A 21,593-nucleotide genomic window follows, 5' to 3' on the forward strand; every position below is an offset into this window, starting at 1 on the left:
GTGGGAATTGATTCTCGCTCCCCAAATCTCTCCCGCTGGCCGATATAATACCTGGGCCGACAGTTCCTCTCTCGCCCTTTTCCATATCTAGCTCAGGGCAGTTACTGTATATCGTAGACTTCGAACCATACCAAATACAGCTAACACTCCTACCATAGGCGTATTATACATCTTATGTGTGTCTCTCCCTGCCAACACGAGAACATAATTTGATGCGCTGAAAATATCATACCAAACACCCTATTCGCCTCCCCATCAACCGCTCGACCTCCCACGACAATTTGCACCGCAGGTGGCAAAGAAAGGCGGGATATACCAGATAATCTCAAAAGCGCTTGCTAATAATGGAATTGTACAGAGGTGTTGCTGGGAGTTGGGAGGTGGACAGGGCATGGGCCGTTGCTGTGGGCGCTGGGTCGAACGGGTTTGGGGTAAGCCATGTGAGAGACCGGGGGCCAGGCGCATATACACACCATGTGTATTTATTGAGTGTTTGAAAAGACATATTGGCTTTGAAGAATGCCGGGAGAGGGAGTGAAATGGTGATCGGGAGGAGCTAAAGGGTGGGGTGAGAGTGGCGGATGAAAGTTGGTCAATGGATATGATGGCTCCAACTTGGAAACTTAAGGAGATTGGGGAAGGTCCTGCAGGGCTGAGTTTATTTGATGATAGAAGAGATATATATGGGAGGGTTATATGACAGTCCGAAGATATAGAGTCGTGCCTTATACTTATACCACATGGTTGTAGCTGTCCCTGGAATTCTCTAGACTTTAAAAACACAATAATATATATATATATCCTAACATTTATATAAAATTCTTCGGCTGCTCTTTTCATAAAGCGTCACGAGGAAAGCAATAATGGTCATATAATCCCGGCGGCAGCTGTAACAACATGCTAAGATTTTTAATTATAATATAAAGACCGCAATATATATATTCATATTTTAAAAAACCAATAACCCAAACCTCCAACCTACCCAATCGAAACGCCATATACTAATGAAATCAAAAGCTTACCTACAAATACCCATCACCTACCTACCTTACCATCATCCACATTAAACTTCCACTCCCCAGTCCTCGCTGTCCATACCTCTACTACGCTTCCATATCCCAAGCGCCGCGCCGCCACACTCATCATCCAGCAATAACAATCCATAACCCCCCTCCCCCCATTCCCCAAGCGCCCTCACTAACCACGCTCGCAGAGAGACACACCTCCATGCCACCCCAACAAACCCGCACACCACCTCACCGCCCCCTCCAGCGCCAAACCCAACCAACATAACATCCCATCTGCCGCCTGTCCCACCACACCTCACTCCCCCTCCCCCGGCCCCGCAGCGGCTAAATCGGTGCCGACTGCCTATATACCCGCCCGCTGCCATACCCGGCTCTTAGCACTCTACATATATTGTACAAAACCAGGACAGGGAGTACGGAAGCACCGATGCTGGGACCCTCCTGGATGCATGCTGGATCCTCTTGGATGCATCATGTCGGGGGAAAAAGGGGTGGGAGGTCACGAGATCATCTGATGTTGTTTGTCGAGACGCAAGACCGGGGTTGGCCCATTGTTGTGGAGATGGGATGGAGAGGGAGAGCTGGGATGTTGTGCTGCAGCTGTCATTTGAGATATCGAGATATCTGTCCCTCTGGTGCGCGGAGGTTGTCCTCATGGGGGAGGGAGGAGTATTGCGCTGATGTTGCCTTGAGAGCTGCAGGGCAGCTGGCAGCGCTGTATGCACCTGCTCCGCCTCATCTCCGGGTATCTCCTCTCAAAGAGGCCGGCTTCTCCCTGAATCTCAAATTAGCGACGTCAAGAATCCCTCCTACAACGCCTTTGGCAGATGAGATGCATCAAATCACCCCCCAAGCTCCCTGATTCCGCAAACAACCAGCGCACAGACCTACCGGGCCCCTCTTAGGTATAAGACTCCCTCGCTATAGCCGCAAAGAGGCAGCGTGGGGTCGCGCATGCGGCTAGTGCAGGGTGTCGGAAATCGTATTCCTCATTAGTAGACCCTGGGGGTACGCTGCGTGCATCGGACATTAAAATCTGCTGTGGGTGCTGGGGAGGACCTGGTGAGGATGGGATGTAATATGTAATATTGAGTAAATGAGATAGATCCCGGGTCTGCGATGGGAGGAGGCTGGAATGGAGGCCTTTGGAGTGTATAATTTGGACGACGAGGAGTTTTGTGTCATGGCGTATCTCGTGTTGTATGGGGCGTCTGTCTTGTCCCTGGTTAGTGTCGGGCCCGGACCTGGGATTATTTTTTCCTTCGACGTAGATTGACATATCAGTACCATCATCAGTACCTTCATCGTACAGTACATCGCCTCATGCCAAACACTTGTAGCGCGAGAAGATAATCCACAACCACCTCCACACCACACCATCCTAACAAAACCGCCCATCCCCCATCTACCCCAAACCAAAAGTGCTACTCTCGACCCACGTGGCAAGACCGTTAGCACAACTCCGTAAAAAAGCGGAACACTCTATCCACACCCTCAAAAGTGGAGAAAAAAGACCAGATAGCAAAGTGGAGAACTTTATGTTGTCGAGGCGGCAGGGCAAGTTTGCCAAAAAACAAGGCTTAAGATTCTCTAGCTTACAGCGGAGCAAATGCTGTCTCGCCGCGATTTTTCTTCTGAGACGGGTTGGCTGCTGCTGCTAAAGATGCAGGTGGTCGGGTCAGTGCAGTGCAGACTCCAGGTAACTGTTGCAGAACACAACTGCCTCTTCTAAATGCCGTTTTCTCTCGGCGCCCGCAAGCTCCGAGATTAATCCCTGGAAGAAAGGGTCTGTAGGAGGGGATGGATGGGGTACTTGTGCTGTGCAGTTTTAGGGTCTCTTAACGGCTGTGCAGTACGTCAGTTCCAGTATTTAATATACCGCGGAAGGAAGGAACAAAGGAAGGAAGAATGCACGACCATAACGCCCTCGTCATATAATTGCGGAACCCACTACCCATCAAACTCCCCCAAGACCAAACCTACTTGTCCCAAAAACGGCGCGGAGTCACGCCCTTCCTCTAGTCTTCAAACCCGCCAAATTAGAAGAAAAAGGAAGGTAAGGTGTGGACACCTAACCAGCCTCCCAAGCGGCGCACCTACCTCCCTCCTCCCCAGAACCGAAGCCTTCTGATGCGAGTGCCAATCCAAGCTACCGTTTGACCCTCCCCTCCCCACCCCCCGTCCCTCCCTCTTCATTCGATGGTTGTCTTCCCCCGGTGCGTCGCGATCGTCTGCACGCCTGACACCCCTCCACTCCCTTTCCAGTACGGACTTCATCAGCCGCGCCAGGGCGTGGAGGATACGATACGATACAACCCCACACGGCACGCTCCGAGGAGAAGATCGAACATGGCTGCTGTGGTTAGGAAGCCTTTCAGGCCTCGTAAGGAGGGGCCAGAGCGCAACAGCGTTGAAAGCAGGGCAGGGTAGGGTGGGTGTTTCTCCAGCCGGGCTATGGCGGTGATCAACTAGGTTGGGTTGGGTCGGCAATGGGGGGAACGTGAGTGCCATGTGGCAGACAGGGGAGGGAGGGGTGGGGATGGATGGATGGTATGGGATGGAGTTGTGTCACTGGATGGGGGGGGTATGCGGGTGGGTTTTGGGTGGATGGTATAACGAAGGGAGGGGGGTATAGTGGTGCGATATCTTGTGGTTGTGGTGAGTGAGTGCTCTGTGTCGGTTTGAGGTGGTTTTGCATGAAAGCAAGCAGTGCGTGCAGACTCTTCCTTCCCCCTCTCTGACTCTCTCACTCTAGCTAGCCATCACTCATAAGCCCCTCCGTCTTCCCGCCTCACTAAGCATCAAGAAACAAGAAACGATCAGCCATCTTCCCCTCCCCCTCCTTCTTCCCATCCCCCATCCTCCCAAACTTGCAGAACATCTAAGCATACTATACCACACCAGCACTAGCCCCAGCCCGACGCAGCGGCGTGCATCCTGAGTGGATCCCGAGCGGGATATTCTGCATGACCGCTGTCCACTCTTGGCGGACCTGCTTCCTCCCTGATGGGTTGAGGTGAGACGGGGAGGGAGTGTGCGTATGTATGGCTTCGACGCCCGACGGCCTCACAGTAGAGGTCAGTACACTCGACAGACGCAATGCGAGGAAGTCAAAGCAACAACCTCCCCATCCCGGCGGTTTCGCACCCGCCCACGCCCGCCCCGCCTCGAATTAATGGCGCGGACGGATGTCAACTTGCCATCGAAGCCGAAGAAGAAAGCCACAGCGTAGTAGGAATGAGGTCAGAGTATCCACCCTTTGATGGGTGAGAGAAGAAGTCTATACTACTTCTTTGGCCGTCAACTGAAACCTCACCACCCAGCGTCTCCATAGCTTCCCCGTTCGGGGTTCATAGGGAATATGCCGTGCTGGTGACAAGCATATATCCCTCTATCCTACTCTAACGAACGCCTCTTTTCTCAACGGCCGTTCGAGATCCACGGATGGAATATCCCACACCTGCAAGAACCATAAAATCGACCCATTCTACTATAACTAGGCCAGCTTACGCCTCTCTCCTCCAACGCCCGAGACACCGCGAGCGAAACAGGAACTCGGCGTGTCGATACATGCCATCCATATGGACCTCGATGCACACAAATCGGGATATTCCTTCAAATGGAGTTGCAGTGGAGCGGGCTGGTAGCGCGTCCCCAGCGCGCGCCGCCGGTGCGAGATACGACTGCCCGCGCCCGCCGCCCGCCATTCCCCGCACAGACATCAAGCTTACATCCCTATCCCGCCGGAGCTTGCCATGCGAGGCATCCGGAGCGCTGTGGGAAATGGAACGGCGTCGTCGGGGTTTGCTGGTTGATAGCGTCAGTGGGTGAGGCTGTCGTGTCATGTCATTTCGCTCTAGTTTGAGATTTGTACCGTACGAGTACGTTTACGAGTGTGGATTTCGAAGCTCCTGTGCCGCGCTCGCGCGATGTCGCGGGGTTTTGATCTACACTCGGATGTCGGAGGTCGGAGGACTGCCAGTGCCAGTTTTGTGCTATTCTATGCTGTGCTGTGCTGTCCTGAAATAACCGCAGGTGCCAAGCACAAAAGACAGAACGGTGTGAGATATCCCGCAGCAGGAGGGTACATGTCATAACGACAGTACTCTCGTTGAACACATTTCGCCGTCACCTGAGAGCTCCGACGCAAGGGGGGGAGCTATAGCTGTCCCCCCTTGCGTCGGCATACACACGTCACCATCTCGGCATCGATGAGTGGTGCTCCCCTTCCTGCCAGCGTGGTGGAGATGTGATAGACTGGAATCATGCGACGAGACTGGTTTTCTTTCTTTCTTCGCAAGCTGGGCGAAGGATGGGTGATAGGATAGATGGAGAGAGAGAGGGAGAGAGGTTTAGGAAGTCGTAAGCGGCAGCTCGCTCGCTCGTTATAGACTCTGTTGTACTGTATGCTGTATGTACTGTACACAAAATCGATGGGAGAGACGGACCCTGGCAGGAGCTAATGCCGCGAGTGCAGGAGTCGGTAATGAAAGCTTGACGCCCTCTCTCGGGGATAAATGCGCGGCGGTATGGTGATGTCTATCTTGCATTTGGGGTCCGTTGTTGCCGTCCGTGTATTGCGGTGCATGTACATACGATATAGTACAGTACGTCCAGCACTATCGATCGCTTGCTTGCCTGCCTGGCGACCGACTGACCATGCCTATAGTACCCATCCCCATTCCCTTGAGATTGTAAGAGTGACCAGGTTCGCATTTATCCCCGAGAACGTCCGTGCTTCTCGTGCGTCACAACGTGGTGGGCGAGGTTAGCACAAACCAGCTTGTCTGCGGAGATATAGCTAAATCCTTGAGCAGCATCCCGCCATTGCAGGAGGTAGTAAGGTAGGGTAGGGTAGATAGAATAGCGGCGACTTATTCGAAAACCTCCAACCGAGATAACACAACGAAACTTCCTCCTCCTTCCTCTCTCGAGTCTGTTTAAAAGGGCGGGCATGCATTAAACAGCCTGAATCCCCCACCCCCCCCCAAAAAGTACGCGTGGGAATCCACACTGTGAAATCCCATCCAGTCCGTGCAGCCCAGCAGCATGCAGACACGCGCCGATCCAGTGGCGATTGCCCTTTTCTTGGCCTGGTAGCTCCTCCCCCCCCACCGCCAAAACGCCAACGCTGAAACAGCGCTGGAGGGAAAACGCGCACTGATGGAGGGAAACAAGGCGATTGACTGTTGGCGGTGTATGGTGTTCTAGCGGCGCAGGCGCAAGAGGCACACTAGATAGAGTAGCTCTCGCTCTACTGCATACGACGACTCTGGGCTCCACACGGGTGTGTGGCCCACGTGCATGGCAGGAATATAGTATGTGTCTGGCTGCTCATTGCTGCTTTGTTTGGAGGGTGAGCTTGGTGGTGCCTCGCATAGAACGGCATTGTTTTACATCTCAGTTCAGGTCCCTTTGCGCGTCAGCCCTCGCTCTCATCCTCGCCCGGTCTCACGCATTGGAATTGCTGGGGGACGACGCACAGATGACAGCGACGGACGCACAAACGGTAGGCGTGCTGAGGTGGCCAGACAGGCGGCCACCCACCCTAGTCCAATGCAAGGTCCACATGGCGATTTTTGTAGGGTGCAGGATGGCAATATGTCATCAGTCAGGGCGCGTCAGGGATCCGCGGTCGGTTCAACGACGACGCCCTGGATATCCCGGCCAACGATTGCGGATCATAATAGGGCGGAAAGAGCTGAAGGGGACGGATGGAAGTGGCAGGCAGGCAGGCAGGCAGGGTGATAGAGTACGAGTAGTGCAGATAGAGATAGATGTAGTCAGTCCAACAGCCACCAACAAAAGTTGATGTATGTATTGTAAGTTTACTGTACTGCACTGTACTGTATGTACAGTGCGGCACTGCACGACGCGGCATTAGTGTTATTGTTGCAAACGGCCATCATCCATCCATCGCAGCTTGTTTGCCGGTCCCCGGAAGTAGATAAAATCTTCCAAGCACCAAAAAGCTGTTCCATGTCCCCATCCCATCACAAAAAAAAAGCCGTCCAAGCACATTGCCGCCCTCGGATATACGCAGGCCAATCGCGAACAGCGCTCGTTCGTCTTCGTAATCTTTGGCAAAGGAGATTAGCGTCGCACTGGGGCCATGTTGGTCACACACCATGGCTGCAGACGCCACAGATCTGAGCATGTACTGTGTGTTTCTGTATGGCTGTATGGATTACCCACGCTGTGGTCGGCGGCCAGGTCAGAGAGCGCGGTGGAGTGTGCTGTTTGTGTTGTGTTATGTTGCGTTGTTATCACCTGATGGGATTGCAAAGGGGACAGTGGACAGTGGTCAGTGTTGCGAAAAGTAATGCCGAGAGGAGTGAAGCTGAAAAGGCGCATCATATCACCCACCTACCTACCTACCTGCCCATGTCCCCTGTCCCCTGAGAACAGATGAATGAGATGATGATATTGCTTGCGCTTGGGCATTTCGGAGGATATGCACGCCGTTTGCCGTCTGGGCTTGTCGTCCCTGTCGTTCAGGGTATAGAGTTCAGTGTGTATGGACAGAGGCAGGTACATCATTTCCGCCCATGGGCTGATGTCTTGCCTGGTATCCATGCTCTTGTCAGTTTGTGTAGGAGGCGTACGTATAGAGACGAGTAAGAGTAACTATCGTGTGTGCGGTTAGTGTCGACGGCAGATTCCTTGCAATAAGAGAGGATTACAGCTTGTTGGTTTTCCATGTGAGAGAGGGAATAAGAGGGAAAAAAGAGCGCTCTCGGCGACTCTGCGCGCGTAGGTGGCGGCGACGATGACATACTCTTCTAACTGTGCACCTCGCCGTCATCGGTTACCGCCCCACCACCGGCCAGCTTCAGCCCATTTTTTCCTGACGCAACAGTGCGAAGACATCATCGCCACAGAATAGAGCAACTTCGTTAGTAGTTAGTAGTTAGTAGTATGTATGGACGGGGAAGTTAATGAAGCTAATGTCGATCCCAACGTCCTCTAGAGCGTCTCGACCCCGTGGCCGCAAGAAGAGATGCTCCGCTTTGCGTGGTCAAACGCCACAGATACCCACAGATACCCACAGATGCCCACAGATGCCCACTTTCACACGCGCGTTGCTGGTGTGGAGGAGGAGAAGGAAGGAAGAGTAGTGTAGAGGAGGTGTAGCGTACAGTAGTGTCATTGTTAGTGTGGAGGTGCAAAGATGCAAGATGCAAAATGCAAAATGCACAGTACGTGTGGTCTGTTATGTACCCCCACAGCATATTTTGTACTAAACTGTGCTTTTGTATGCATAGCCCACATGCATACTAACATACCAACATACTAACATTCTAACATTCTAACATACTAACGTACTAACAAACTGTAACATTTCTAAAATCCCCTCATCCTTCTCATCCCGTCGTCCTTTCCCCATCCACCATCCACAGTCATATATCCACAGTCCACACTCCTCCATACACCTCCACTCACCTCCACTCACCTCCACACAAACCTCCACTTACCCCCTTCCATATCCACGAGTTACAACCCTGCTCATGCCACTACCTCCACTACTGCCACTACTGCCACTACTCCACTGCCACTCAAAACTCAACAGGCCCTGCATGGACTCCATCTAATCGCCCGTCGCCCTGCACCTGAACCTGCACCCATACTATGTACTGTACATACAAAAATACTAATCCCATCTAATCCTATAGCAATTGTATTGTACATAATCCACCGTTTACATCGCCCAATAACAGTTCTCTGCTCTTTTCCAATTACCCCCCCTAACCCCCCCCCTACACCCCCGTCCATACCCTTGTTTTACGACAGGGTGAGCTCCAAATGTACTCTCTACAGTAGTGATATTTGCGATACTTGCCCCGGCCGCTCACTCATCATTACTTCACCACCAATTCTTCCCCCCCATCCCCCCCACCCCGTCATACCCCCCCTTCTCCGCCCTCTCCTCCTCGCCGCACTGTTCTCGCCCCATCGCCTCAATAAAATACCCGTTGGTGCCTTAGCCATGCACTATTATCATCAGCTCAGATAGAGTAAAAGAGGGCTCCCCTTTCAAACAGACGACAGCCCAACCAACCAACCCTGTCCCGCCCACTGCTCATTTCAACCGTTGGCATATCTTTTTTGTCCACCGCTGCTGCTGGAGAAAAAAAAGCTCACGCGGCCCCTTGCCAATCCCGTAGTCGATCTTCCTGCTTCCTCTCCCCTCCATGGTCAAAGCCCTAACAGACCCTCTCTTCGATCTGTCCGGCCCGCGTTTCGGGCTACCCTTGATCTTGCTTCTACATAGTATAGAATGCCCTCTTCCCCCCACAATCGCCGGATGACCCGAGGCTTGTCGTTTTCTGCTGACGCACTTGCAACTGAGCCCTGCGACGTCAACCGCCGATTCAGCATAGTATAGCTCCCTTCCTGATGCAGCCTGGTAGCAACGTCACCATCACCGCGCACCTCATCCACCAGACCTTGGACCTTCAATCATCAACACCACCTCCACCGCTGTCACCCACTGCCGGCACTACTGGCTCTCTTGGATCCGCATTCTTCTATTGCCTGCCCTGTGCATCCGTTGCTCAACCGTGGTATCAATATCCGCTTCCCCCATCCCGAGAAAGAAAACGCCCAATTTCATCTCTTGTGTTATCTCTCATCCCGGAACAAACGAAAAACCTACCCAGCTTCCGTTCGTTCCTTCCCGTTAGGGCGGGCCGCGAGCAGGCCAGGACGATCAGCAGCTTGCGCATCGTGCTCGAGGGAATCTGTTGGCTGTCTACCCGCCCATTTTGAAGGATCTCTAACACCCAGAAACTCTTTTGGTGGCTTAGCTTGGCAACCTGTCTCCTGCAGGAAGTAGGCGATATCACTGTTCTGCTCCCAACTCGGCATTGGCGACACTCGAGACTGCCTTCTGCAGCTATTTGGGCCCGAAGTAGTGTGAAGTGGTGTTACATTGCTGTTCGCTCTTGCCAAACCTACAGAATTGGTCTGGTTATCCCGTGGTTCGACGTCTTCGGCTCCAGAGCTCCTCGACCTACTTGACCATTATCAAGGTCCCCAACACCAACACCGAACCAGGTTATCCCGAGGAGCCAAACTTCAATCAACGTTCTCGCCACAATAGTCCGCGTGGCTTCAAAGGTAAGGGATTATTTAACTCGCAGCATCTGGCATCTCACGTGCGAGAGCCTCAACGCTGGCTGCCGAGTTAAAGTGTACTGACATTGACGTTAGATAGCGCCATATTCTTTCTGTCGCGCCACCCATTCGCCGGGAAGTGCCAGAATCGGTCGCCTGTCTACGTAGTCAAAGAGTCAACAAGCAACGCTCTTTGGCTGGATCGACCAAACGGACGGTGGCGGGATCTACTACCACCCCACTTGTATCTATCCCACCTTGGGGGGCGAACCGGCTGGCCATGTTAGGTAGCTTTGAGAACCACCTTGAAGATCAATAAGTTCGCGCCTTCATATGTACATGATCCTCCCATGTATCTAATCGCCTAGTAACGCCTCTACCTACCTACCAAAAACTGCACATCCACGGTTCCAGGCAAGGAACAACTTGGCAGGGACCTCAACCTTATTCTTTGGACTCGCGGATCTACGCTCGTCTCACCATCTGCCATCTAGGCCGGTCAGCCTCAAGGGAACACTAACTCCCTGGGCCTGCCATCCACCTTTATGAGCCAGCTACCTCTGTCGCAGCAGTTCGCGCCCGCGGGAGCCTCGCATGGTCGGGTTATCAGCAAGTGAGTTCCGCGACAGATTCTCATGGGGTTGCATGCTTTGGATTAAACTACCTGGACTCGTTGCTGACCATGGACTATAGCGCGGACCATGAGCTGATTGTGAGGCAAAAGCCTCTGAATGCGAAGGTCTTCATTGGCAAGGAAAAGGGTAAGTCGGCGCATGGAATGATGACCTTGGAATATGTGTTGACCGTTATGCAGATCGGAAACCAATAGATCCGCCACCCATCGTACAGCTCAAGATCAGCGAGGCGGTTGATCCCTCGCAGAACTTTCTTCAAAGTAAGGGCATCACCGTGTTGTGAATTGGTGTCGCCACCTACTGACCCTCATGTTTCGCAGGCCCCTACTATTTCATCTCAACCTCACTGGTTGACGATGATGAGAACAAATCGCCGGAGGATCGCGAGGAGGTCAAGAACGCTTTGGCAGGCACGCTCGTTTCGTCCCTGCATCGGCTGAAAGACAGCGATAACATTGACCGCGGGTTCTTTGTCTTCGGTGACCTCTCGGTCAAGATAGAAGGCACCTTCAAGCTCCAATTTACACTCTACGAGGTCCGAGATAAGGAAGTGGAGTATATCACTTCCACCCTGTCAGAACCATTCAAAGTCCATCCAGCAAAGAACTGGCCTGGCATGGCCGAATCGACCTTTCTGACGAGATCCTTCAGTGACCAGGGCGTGCGATTGAGGTTACGAAAAGAGCCCCGGTTTCGACTGAGCACGAGAGGTCCAGGCTCTGATAACTACGAACCTCGCCACTATAATACAAGTCGCCGGCGGCAGAGCAAGCAGATGGAAGCTGCCAATGCCCAAGAAGGAGCTCAACTCCCAATAACGCCCATAACACCCCAATCTCAAGTGGCGATCGGCGCATCGAGGACAGCAAAAATAGAACCACCTGATACTACAGGCCTTGGTTCCTTATCTTCCCAGGGCGGGATGTATCCTATGGATAACAGGAAACGCGGCTTCTCGCAAACATCTCAGGCTAGCTTATATGGAGGGCCTGCAGATGAATCTGCAGCGAAGCGCGCAAGGCAGGAGATGGATGAAGCTGCCCAGCTACCCTTCACCGGACAACCGCAGTTTGCGGGGGGCCAAGGGATGGGTTACGGCGGACAACAATTCTCAGACCCATTTCAAGTCCAACAACCTCTGATGTATCAACAAAACCCCCAACAACCAATGCAAACCTTTGACCAGTTCAGCCCGACATACATGGCGCCAAGTCCCCAGCAAAGAATCAACAGAGGAGACCAACAGCAACAAGGCTATTTCAGCCCGCGCCGCGGCAACGTCGAACCCTTCCAAGCACCCTCACCCTACCAATCACCCACCTCCCGCCTCCCCCAAACCACACAATTCCAGCGCTCCCCTGCCCAAAACGCATTCCAATACAACCAACCCATGCAACCGCCCCCCATGCAAGCACCCTACGGCATGCAACCCCCGCCCCAACAACAGCAATACGCCCCGCAACCCGACCTCCTCATGCAACCTATGCCACCGAACCGCTCCCCAGGCGGCTTGGGGATGTACCAGCAGCCTGGCCCGGAACTGGATCCGTTGCTGGGGGCGCCGCCGAAGGGGGGAGATATTCTGGCGGGGCAGGGAGGGATGCAGCCGCCGGGGATGTTTTATGGCGGCAGGCAGCAGGGGCCAGGGATGCAGCAGGTGAGGACGAGTCAGCAGATGGGACCGTCGGGGCAGCAGATGGGGACGGGTGGACAACAGATGGGGCCCGGTGGACAGCAAGGGATACCAGGGCAGCACCAGATGGGATCGGATGGGCAGAATATGGGAACGGGACTTGACCTTGGTGAACGTTGATCGTTCCTTTGCTGTTGATGTTGTTGTGCTTTTAATCCTTAATTATTATTAATAATCTTACTTGATTTGGGATGGGGGGGAGATGGCGAAGAAAGGTTACTACCTGGAACCCGGAACTATACACGCATGGAAACTCGAGCTGGCTATTATTCGCTAGTGCGGGCTGTTGCTGTTTTTTGGGGGGTGAGTGAAGATTGGCGCGGTGGCGGGGGTTGCAGGTGTTGGGTGGACTTTGGGGAGGAGGTATGTGTGTTTTTCCGAAGTGTATATGTAGGTTTGGGGCTGACTGAGTGTTTAATAGCCGTCATCTCACCTCGGACCTTTCGATCGACCAAGAGAGACTTGTTTGCCCCCGCTATGTCCTCACGCGAAGCCTTCCTCGCCGACGTCCCCTCGCCTGAGGGGAAGTGTATAAATATAAATATAAACCAAACCATGGATGGGCTGGGCTGGGCTGGGTTTTTGCTAAGTTGTGTGTATATGTGGCTCTATGTCTGGGAGGAATTGTAGTATTATTACATTACTGTTATTACTTGTATGTCACCGGTACCGTACGGGGTGGAGGGGTATATCAAGTGTCCAGTCCATGGGAAAATGAAACATTTAAATTCAAGGGTATAATGATTAGAGAACTCTCTCTCAATCCCGTATAATAAATATATACGCACACAAACACCACTACTACCACCTCACGCATCCGCCCAAACGTCCGCAATCCTCGCACTCAACACCCTCGCCACCTTCTTCCTCCCCACCAACCCATTCATCTGCCCGCTAACCATTTCCTGCTTCCTCTTCTTTCCCTCCTCCCCGCCCCCACAGGCCTCAAACGCCTCCACAAATTTCTGTGGCGTCTTCCACCGCCTCTGGATCTCGAGGGCTTTATCCCCCGTCACCCCGCGCGTGCACATCAGCATCTTCAGGAAGACGTCGCGGAGGGTGAGGGTCTCTGATTTAGAGGCCAGGGAGGCGAATGCTTGGTACGTGATGTTGTGTGTCACTCCAGGGTGTTTTTCGGATAATTGTGTTAGGAGGGGGAGGTAGTTCTGCGTGGTGAGGACGCGGGTGGGTATCACTTTTAGGGGTTTGGACTCGTACAGCCCCTTCAGCATCATGGTCATCCGCGTGAGATACCGGATCGTATCATCCATCTTCTGGGTCTTCTTGATGAAATATCCATTCACGACCTGCGATGAGGCGATGGCGGATTCAACAGCTTCCTCGTACTTCTGGAAGTGCTCCGCGTTCATGGAGATCTCCTCGATGATGTATATCACATTCTTGACGCCCGATTTCCGCAGCCGGAATTTCTGCTCGTGGAACCGCCCGTCTTTGATGCTGCCGACCAGGTCGTCGAGGCGCTTGCGCTCGACTATCCAGTCGAGCATTATTTCGGAGCCTTCGAGGCCGTGGCGCTGGAGGTAGAGAGGGTCTTTGCATTTTGCTACCCAGAGCGCGTCGCCGAGGTCGAGGCTGCGCATGATGGGGGAGACGCCTTTCTTGGTGAGCTCGACGCGCATGTAGTCTCTGTCTTCTTTGGCGCGGACTTCGCGGACGTCGAGGACGAGCTCGAGGGTGAAGGCTGAGGAGGGGATGGTGATGGGTGAGAATGTGGGGAGGGCGGTTTCATCTGCTAGCGCATCTCCGAATGGTACGATATCATCTTGTACACCCTCCATCCCATTATCGTACTGTGGTTCTGATCGTGAAGGTGGGGGTGGACTCGAATTAATGGCCATGAACCCATCATCGTCCGCTGCACCGAGTACTGGTCCAGATGGAGCAGGTTGTCGAGATTTCGGCGGCGCTGCAGGGGCGTCGAGCGTACTCTGCTTGGGATCCGCGGTTGGCTGGGATGCCTTGATTCGTGAGGCGACTTCGTAGCCTTCTTCTGTGAGACAGTATTTCCTCAGCGGCCGACCCTTCTCGGCGACGAGGTCCTTTTCAAGGAGCGTCTTCATCGAATTCCACGCTGTGTAGAACTTGGTTGGGTCACTCGATGCGGTGAACGAGGAATCGCAATATGGCTGAGCTAGCTCGATTGTTTGCTGCTTTGTGATACCGGAAGGTGCACTCTCTGGAATGGTGGACAGCGCGAGGATCAGCGCATACGGCCCCGATCGTAAAGTTGGGACGTAGGCCTTCTTTTTCCTGGCCGGCTTCGCGGGAGCAGTGCCATCGTCGGCGGTGGTTTTCCCTTTACTAACCTTTCGGGGTAGGTCAGGCATGGGAAGTCCATTTGTTTGGCAATGGACTTTCAGTTTATCCGTCAGTCGCTCGCAGAGTTTGGGACCGAAGCCGTGTAATTGCTGTGCCTCTGCAGGATGCTGAAATGGGAGCGGGCATGACTTCAAGGAGTCGTAGGCCTTTCTATAAACTGTGAACCCCTTCGAATTGCGTTCTCTTGCCGTATCCAACCATTCTTTGACCCAGCCAAGGAGTAATGGATTGGCACACTCTTCGTCTGCCATTGCGCAGGAATCCGGTATACAAAAAGATACAAAAGAAGCAATTTAGCACAGAAAGAGCCCAGGGACAGCACTTGTGTCTCTAATTCAAGCAACAGCAATTATATAGGCCGGCTGGAGCAATGGCCATTGTTGATGGTGTCGAACTTTGGATATAGTTGGTGAGGTAACCGCGACGGGGGGAGAAACGATGACGCGCTGGGGACGCGGGGTCACGTGTTGGACCCTTATCTCACCTGTGCCTCGTTGTTCCCATACGCCAAAAGCGGGTGTGCCCGCATTAAGCCCCAAACATGCCAATCTTCGTATAAAGAGAGCTTCTCCGCTCTTTTGCCATCACGCATTATCTGTCCCTCCCCTCCCACAGCCTACGAGTTACGCAATGTCTTCCACCGACAATATACTCGCTGCTTCGAAAAAGCACCCAAAGCCTGCTGATCGGGTTTTCCAATATGGCACGGCTGGCTTTCGCATGAATGCTAGCCTCTTGGACTCTGTCGTATTCAGGGCAGGGTTAACAGCAGCCTTGCGGTCTCGAAAACTTGGCGGCCAAACTATTGGCGTCATGATCACGGCTAGTCATAATCCTCCTGAGGACAATGGCATCAAGCTTGTTGATCCCATGGGAGAGATGCTCGAGAACTCCTGGGAGGCACACTCTACGGAGCTTGCAAACGCCCAGTCGGACGAGGAGCTGGTTCAGATCTACAAAAAGCTGGAAGCTTCGCTCAAGATAAGCCCCGAGACGACCGCCCGTGTCATCTTTGCCCGTGATACGCGCCCGTCGGGTCCTAAGCTCGTCGCTGCGTTGGTTGATGCGCTCGAAGCTACCGGGGCAGAGTACACCGACTACAAAACTTTGACGACACCTCAGTTGCATTACCTCACTCGCTGCATAAACACAGAGGGGACCCCGCAATCATACGGAGAGATCAGTGAGAAGGGATACTATGAGAAGCTGTCGTCCGCCTTCAAGAGGGCTATGAAGGGCAAGACGACCTCTGGCCACATCACCGTTGACTGTGCCAATGGTGTTGGAGGACCTAAGCTTACCGAGCTGATTAAATACCTGGACAAGGCATCGGAAGGCGGGATTGATATCAAAATCGTCAACGATGATGTCCTGAAGGCAGAGTCTCTGAACCATGAGGTACGTTGTTATTTACCCCGCCATTTCCGCACGGACCAGCTAACAAAAGTCAGTGCGGTGCAGACTACGTCAAGACCAAGCAAAGAGCTCCCCCCGCTTCAAAAGCTGGCCCAAATGAGCGCTGCTGTTCTCTCGACGGAGATGCTGACCGCATCATTTATTACTTCAGCGATCCTGAGAATGGTTTCCGTCTTCTCGATGGAGACAAGATTGCCACTTTGGCTGCGTCCTTCATTGGCGACCTAACTCGCGAAGCTGGTCTTGCTGAGGAGCTGAAGATCGGCGTTGTCCAGACTGCATACGCCAATGGCGCCAGTACTAACTATGTGACCAAGTCGCTGAAGCTTCCAACTGTGTGCACTCCAACCGGAGTGAAGTGGCTTCATCACGCTGCAACCAAGTTCGATGTCGGCGTCTACTTTGAGGCCAACGGCCATGGTACCGTCGTCTTCTCGCAGCAGGCTGTGAAGGCGTTCCATACCAAGGAGCCCCAATCCCCCGCTCAGAAGAACGCCCTAGATACCCTTTGTGCCCTTTACGACCTCATCAACCAGACCGTCGGCGATGCCCTGTCTGATATGCTCCTCGTGGAGGTAATCCTCGCCCACAAGTCATGGACGCCGAAGGAGTGGGACCTCACCTACGTTGACCTTCCCAACCGCCTCGTGCGCGTTGAGGTTGGCAACAGGAACCTCTTCAAGACCACGGATGCAGAGCGCAAGCTTGTTGAGCCACAGGGTGTGCAGGCTCAGATTGATGGACTGGTGGCCAAGTTCAAGGATGGCAGGTCCTTTGCGAGAGCTAGCGGAACAGAGGACGCTGTCCGTGTTTATGCTGAGGCCGCCACTAGGAGCGAGGCGGACGATCTCGCTGCCAAGGTTGCGGCTGTCGTCAAGCAGAATGGTAGCATTTAATGATAGGCTAAAGATCGGATGTAGACGCAGTTATGAGATACAAAACAAGAAAAGTCTGTTGATTTGAAGCTAGAGGAGTTCCGTTGTTAGGGATACCAAAATAAACGTTAGATATAGTACTTAAGTTTGCAACGTGAGTAAGTGTAGTCAAAGGGCTATAGCTTTACTCCCAACTCTTTAGTCTCCTTTCCGTCTACTAACTCTAAATATTGATGTCAAGAATTGAAGGTCTTTGACGCCAATAAAGAAAGACCATCAAGAAGGGAGCTGGATTTGCCGACGTTGGAACGAGGCCTCGGGGGCGTAAGAGGTAGAGCTAAAGTTAGAAACCGTTAGATCAAGCGTTCAAACACGGATAGACTCCCTTCTAAGTGATCAGACCTCGAATTTAAGCATTATTTTAAGGTCTCATAGGTTTACAACATAAAAAAAGTCATTAAAGAGCCATAATCTCAGCTCTAGTTTTCACCCTTGTGGGTTTGCCGCCCGCTGCAGCCGAAAAACGCAGTGGCATAAAAGCCTCGCCGAACCACAGCCACGATTGCCCTTTCGATGACCTTGCCTACCAAATATAGCCCGTCAGAAGTAGGGAGGCCAAAGATGAAAAGTACACGCCGGTTTCTGTGTCGGATGAATGGACTTAGGCGTCCTCGGCGCCCTCAACGTCCCTTGCGTCCCGAGAATTTTCATCTGCGTATTCCTTAACTTGCTTATCCCAATCGTGAAGACACAAAGTACCATTCATCCTCGACTGGACTAGGTATGGCGTAATAGCCTTGTCGGTCAAAGTGCTTGGTTTCTCCGGAATTGATCGATAGAAAAAGTCTTTGCTGTGCTTAAATATAGTTACAAGTCGCACGAGTTTTTTTTCGCGAATGTTCGTAAATACTACTAAAAGGGTAGGCTTGAAAACGCAGTTGCTGAAGACTAAGGAGCGCAGTGACTTCCGCACCATGCCCAAGCACTCAAGTAACGCACGGGAAAGGATGGCGAAACCATGGAACTCAAGGTGTCGAAGTTGAGGGTAAAGCATAGGCATCAGTCGCATGAAGGTGGGGCGCTTCTAGACATAGAGGAGCTCTTCTAATGGTCTAGCCAAGTGCCCCTTCTCATCCACGGCGTGGGGGTGTGTCTTCATTGTTAGCGACTGGAGGTTTCTATTCTTTCTAGGATTTCCGAGATGGCGTACAACGGTTGATACTTGCCCAGACAAAGGTATCTCCGAAAGACAGAAATCAATGTAAAGGTGTTGGACGTTTTTAAACATAAATAGCGGGACATATATCCCAGATCCCCTGGGGGGGAAAACATCCTCGTCCCGCTTTGACCCTTGTGTCTTGATAGAAAAATGCGTGAGAGTATGTGGTGATTCAGACAATGGTTTCAAAATCAAGGCATACAAACCCCCATGTTGCGGGCGAGGTTGTACCATTGTGCTCCACTGGTCTGGATTGTTTAGGATTTCTGGTGCATCGAGTGCAACTGGATATTGCTCAGTCCGAAGTTCACAGCCATTGTCTACTGAAACCCTCTTTAGGTTGATGAAAGACTCAAGATGAAGTTGTGCGCTTCCATCATATAAAGGAGAGTATACGCTTTCCTGGTCCCTGTACATAGTGCGGTATTTCTCATGCCACTGAGCGACGTCATCACGTGATAGCCCGGCAAACCTCTCCTTGAAGGTGTCTTGGAAAGCCTCTAAGTCGTCGTGCAGGTGATATTGAAGTTCTCTATCGGCCCAGCAGATCTCTTCAACGTACTCTCTGTAAGGCGACTGAATGAGATTGGCAACATTAGCCACGGATTTGCTCGACAACATGATGAATAGCCGTTTGAAGTAGATAGGGTCGGCACTTCTCCGACACGACGATGAAACCAAACGCAGGGAGGCTAGAGTCTTTTTATCCTCAATGTGGCTTATAATCAAATTAATAAGCTCTTGTGGAAAATAAATGGAGTCCATGGTTGCGATTTCGAGTGAGATATAGCCATAATGTCGGGTGGTTACTCGCCGAAGACAATGTAAGGTAGACAAAGCGTCCATCAGCCCAAAAATTGTGTTCGGGTAATATAAAGTAGTGGTGAATCCTCTTTGAGCAGCCCAATACCGAATTTACATTAAATATGTAGTTTTGTCAAATAATTTATAGATATATAGATTAATAGGACTATAATACCATAGGATTATAACATTATGCAAGAATGAGTTAGTGCTGGAGCCGCCATCTTTGGCTAGCATCGGTTGCTGCTTTACAGAGCCCTCGGCATCCTGAACCCTCTTTCTCTTAGCATATACGCTCATTCTTGTTGCTATATACCCTCTTTCTTCTTCCCATATACGCCCTTTGTTCTTACTATATACGCTCTTTCCTCTTCGTATATACCCTATTTCCTGTTTTGGCGGCCTCCACGCTCAGTGACCCGCACCCACAATTCAGACTGGATCCACAAGCCAACATTTGCACTCTTCCATGGACTCGTAGAATCCACAAGCTCAAAGTCAAAATTTAGAAGCAACTATTGAAGTTAGTCAGGAAGTTTTTCACTTCAGGATTTTGGAGACATACCTCTACAAACACCTTGTTCAACTCCATCAAAGCCACGGGCCTACCGAGACACTGGTATTTCCCGTAACCCCAGATTAGTTCTGCAGTTCGATTCATGACTGTTAGCTTTGAGGCATCTTCAGTAAGCCACCTTTCAGGGCGGAACATGTCTGCGTCTGGGCCGAAAATCTCTTTGTTTCTATGGATGCCCCAGGCGCAGTAGCCGACGCTGGTGTCCCCGGGGATAAAGATTTTTTGTCCATCCAACTCGAACTCATCGCCATCTAGTGGCGACTGTTTACTCAATAGTCCTGTGACAGGTGGCCAGATTCGTAGTCCTTCTTTAATCACTGCTTGCAGGTATTTCATTTTCGAAGCTTCCGTCTCCTTGACGACAGGGGAGGATATAAGGCCCTCTTGGAGATGCTTGTCTATCTCTGCTTGCAGCGTACGATAGGCTAACGGGTGGGTTATCAGGTGAAGGATTGTGGCTCGGATGGCTGTTGCAGATGTGTCCGCCCCAGCGAGGATCTGTAGGAGAGACTCTGCAACGAGATCTGTTTCAGAGAGCCCATGTGCAATAAAGGAGGCCATCATGTCGTTATCCACTGACGACTTCTTAGTAAACCGCTCATGTACTAGTTTTCTAGCGATCCTATATAACAAAATTAATACAGCTACAGCAAAGAGTATGCAGCACAGATACTCACCCGATTAGCTTTCCTACACCAGTAGTATCCTTATCATTGGGTGAAAAGACTTTTGCTACCCATGGGAATTGGAAGAATGCGCTAAGTGCTGGTATTGAAGTTAGAGTGATCATAATTGGCAGCATCTCCTCCGTTGACTGGATGTATCTGTAGGTGTCGCAATCGTCGACAAGGTTTCCAAATGACTGCCGGAAGGCAATATCTGTGATAACATCCATAGTAAAATACGCTGCTTTCCTTGCGATGTCCATTGGAATAAACTCCGCAGAACTGGAAACGTATTTGGTCCGAACTAATCTGACGAGGTTGAGGATATGAGTGTCGATAGTACTCTCAAGAAAGGTATTTGTCTTCCCAGTATACTATGCAGCATGAACATCAGCCCTGTTGTACATTTGATGGGACATGTGGATGCCAACCCCATCGGCCATCTGCGCCCTCCGCCGAGTGTGTTTTTTCTCATCCATGGTACTAAATATATTATCTTGCCCTGGCGGTAACCTCAACCCCGCATACCAGTCGCTTCGCGTATATGGGGATCTTGCAGCGCTCATTCTAAAAAGAAGCTCCGGCGAACTCGTCACCAATTTGTTCGGCGCGATTCGTGCGACAGGTCCTATGCAAGGCGTCAGTGTCTGCATATGTGCATCACTATGAATAAACAGAATTTGAAAATCGGTCCGCTCTTACCATATTTCTCGCAGACATTCGCAAAATCGATGTGGGTGTTCTGTCGCATAACTGCTCTTACGAGCCAGAAGTTTGACCATCCTGAAGTCAGCGGTCCTCTGAATGCCCTCAGTTTCGAGTATTGTTTATAAGATTGTGCTAAATATGCGGCAAGAGCAAAAGCAAAGACAACTGCAAGTAAATACCAAGCAACACCCCCCAGCGCATTTTTGACAACAGTAATAGCCATAATAATTCTGACTGGTCATTATTGTACGAATTTATTCCGAAGGAAAGGATATGGGTGGGGAAAGGATATGGGTGGGGGGATATGGTAGCGGCGGGTGCAGCGGCCACGGGTGGTTAATGGCGGTGTAATACCACAGAGTGCATTAGCTCTTCTTCAACGGTGGGTCTGGGGATATGCTGTACAGCCCCCCGGTCCAATCGTTATGAAGCTGGTATGCTGTTCCACACTAGCACGTGTTGGACACCTCCCACCCCTCGCTCCCATCGCACCCCTACTATCTCTTCACAGCAAAG

At 51.8% G+C, this 21,593-nt stretch overlaps 6 protein-coding genes across 6 annotated transcripts; 2 read left to right on the forward strand and 4 right to left on the reverse strand.

Annotated features, from left to right (window-relative positions):
* The first annotated feature begins 8,936 nt into the window (after nucleotides 1-8,936).
* VE01_05624 (uncharacterized protein) lies at nucleotides 8,937-13,209 on the forward strand. The gene is made up of 6 exons (XM_018275087.2): nucleotides 8,937-10,148; nucleotides 10,242-10,758; nucleotides 10,839-10,906; nucleotides 10,960-11,040; nucleotides 11,101-12,836; nucleotides 12,895-13,209. Exons 2-5 carry the CDS (start codon nucleotides 10,691-10,693, stop codon nucleotides 12,591-12,593), a joined length of 1,710 nt encoding a protein of 569 aa, XP_018130108.1. The 5' UTR covers nucleotides 8,937-10,148; nucleotides 10,242-10,690; the 3' UTR covers nucleotides 12,594-12,836; nucleotides 12,895-13,209.
* On the reverse strand, nucleotides 9,639-10,236 carry VE01_05623 (uncharacterized protein; the record flags this gene model as incomplete). Its single annotated transcript, XM_018275086.2, has 2 exons — nucleotides 9,685-10,236; nucleotides 9,639-9,642 (listed from the first exon to the last, which is right to left on the reverse strand). The coding sequence occupies exons 1-2, from the start codon at nucleotides 9,894-9,896 to the stop codon at nucleotides 9,639-9,641; spliced, it is 216 nt and encodes a 71-aa protein (XP_018130103.1). The 5' UTR covers nucleotides 9,897-10,236.
* On the reverse strand, nucleotides 13,178-15,319 carry MUS81 (Crossover junction endonuclease mus81). Its single transcript, XM_018275088.2, has one exon. It carries the CDS (start codon nucleotides 15,062-15,064, stop codon nucleotides 13,283-13,285), a length of 1,782 nt encoding a protein of 593 aa, XP_018130109.1. The 5' UTR covers nucleotides 15,065-15,319; the 3' UTR covers nucleotides 13,178-13,282.
* Nucleotides 15,320-15,336: 17 nt separating this feature from the next.
* On the forward strand, nucleotides 15,337-17,480 carry PCM1 (Phosphoacetylglucosamine Mutase). Its single transcript, XM_018275089.2, has 2 exons — nucleotides 15,337-16,211; nucleotides 16,265-17,480. The coding sequence occupies exons 1-2, from the start codon at nucleotides 15,444-15,446 to the stop codon at nucleotides 17,123-17,125; spliced, it is 1,629 nt and encodes a 542-aa protein (XP_018130106.1). The 5' UTR covers nucleotides 15,337-15,443; the 3' UTR covers nucleotides 17,126-17,480.
* Nucleotides 17,481-17,765: 285 nt separating this feature from the next.
* Nucleotides 17,766-19,147, reverse strand: VE01_05627 (uncharacterized protein; the record flags this gene model as incomplete). The annotated part of the gene is made up of 2 exons (XM_018275090.2): nucleotides 18,555-19,147; nucleotides 17,766-18,188 (listed from the first exon to the last, which is right to left on the reverse strand). The coding sequence occupies exons 1-2, from the start codon at nucleotides 19,086-19,088 to the stop codon at nucleotides 17,766-17,768; spliced, it is 957 nt and encodes a 318-aa protein (XP_018130107.2). The 5' UTR covers nucleotides 19,089-19,147.
* Nucleotides 19,148-19,329: 182 nt separating this feature from the next.
* VE01_05628 (uncharacterized protein) lies at nucleotides 19,330-21,335 on the reverse strand. Its single transcript, XM_018275091.2, has 5 exons — nucleotides 21,072-21,335; nucleotides 20,801-20,997; nucleotides 20,382-20,743; nucleotides 19,693-20,326; nucleotides 19,330-19,642 (listed from the first exon to the last, which is right to left on the reverse strand). The coding sequence occupies exons 1-5, from the start codon at nucleotides 21,298-21,300 to the stop codon at nucleotides 19,511-19,513; spliced, it is 1,554 nt and encodes a 517-aa protein (XP_018130110.1). The 5' UTR covers nucleotides 21,301-21,335; the 3' UTR covers nucleotides 19,330-19,510.
* Between the last annotated feature and the right edge of the window lie 258 nt (nucleotides 21,336-21,593).

This window comes from Pseudogymnoascus verrucosus, assembly GCF_001662655.1.
Source record: "Pseudogymnoascus verrucosus strain UAMH 10579 unplaced genomic scaffold scaffold_23, whole genome shotgun sequence".
NCBI lineage: Eukaryota > Fungi > Ascomycota > Leotiomycetes > Thelebolales > Thelebolaceae > Pseudogymnoascus > Pseudogymnoascus verrucosus.

What these genes read in the sequence shown, in the direction of transcription:
- VE01_05624 (XM_018275087.2), top strand. Translation starts at nt 10,691, where the DNA reads ATGAGCCAGCTACCTCTGTCGCAGCAGTTCGCGCCCGCGGGAGCCTCG. An exon ending in CATGGTCGGGTTATCAGCAA is followed by an intron (nt 10,759 to 10,838) that starts GTGAGTTCCGCG and finishes CATGGACTATAG; the next exon opens with CGCGGACCATGAGCTGATTG. An exon ending in CTCGCAGAACTTTCTTCAAA is followed by an intron (nt 11,041 to 11,100) that starts GTAAGGGCATCA and finishes CATGTTTCGCAG; the next exon opens with GCCCCTACTATTTCATCTCA.
- MUS81 (XM_018275088.2), bottom strand. Translation starts at nt 15,064, where the DNA reads ATGGCAGACGAAGAGTGTGCCAATCCATTACTCCTTGGCTGGGTCAAA.
- PCM1 (XM_018275089.2), top strand. Translation starts at nt 15,444, where the DNA reads ATGTCTTCCACCGACAATATACTCGCTGCTTCGAAAAAGCACCCAAAG. An exon ending in CAGAGTCTCTGAACCATGAG is followed by an intron (nt 16,212 to 16,264) that starts GTACGTTGTTAT and finishes AACAAAAGTCAG; the next exon opens with TGCGGTGCAGACTACGTCAA.
- VE01_05628 (XM_018275091.2), bottom strand. Translation starts at nt 21,300, where the DNA reads ATGGCTATTACTGTTGTCAAAAATGCGCTGGGGGGTGTTGCTTGGTAT. An exon ending in GAATGTCTGCGAGAAATATG is followed by an intron (nt 20,998 to 21,071) that starts GTAAGAGCGGAC and finishes CGCCTTGCATAG; the next exon opens with GACCTGTCGCACGAATCGCG. An exon ending in TGAACAAGGTGTTTGTAGAG is followed by an intron (nt 19,643 to 19,692) that starts GTATGTCTCCAA and finishes TAACTTCAATAG; the next exon opens with TTGCTTCTAAATTTTGACTT.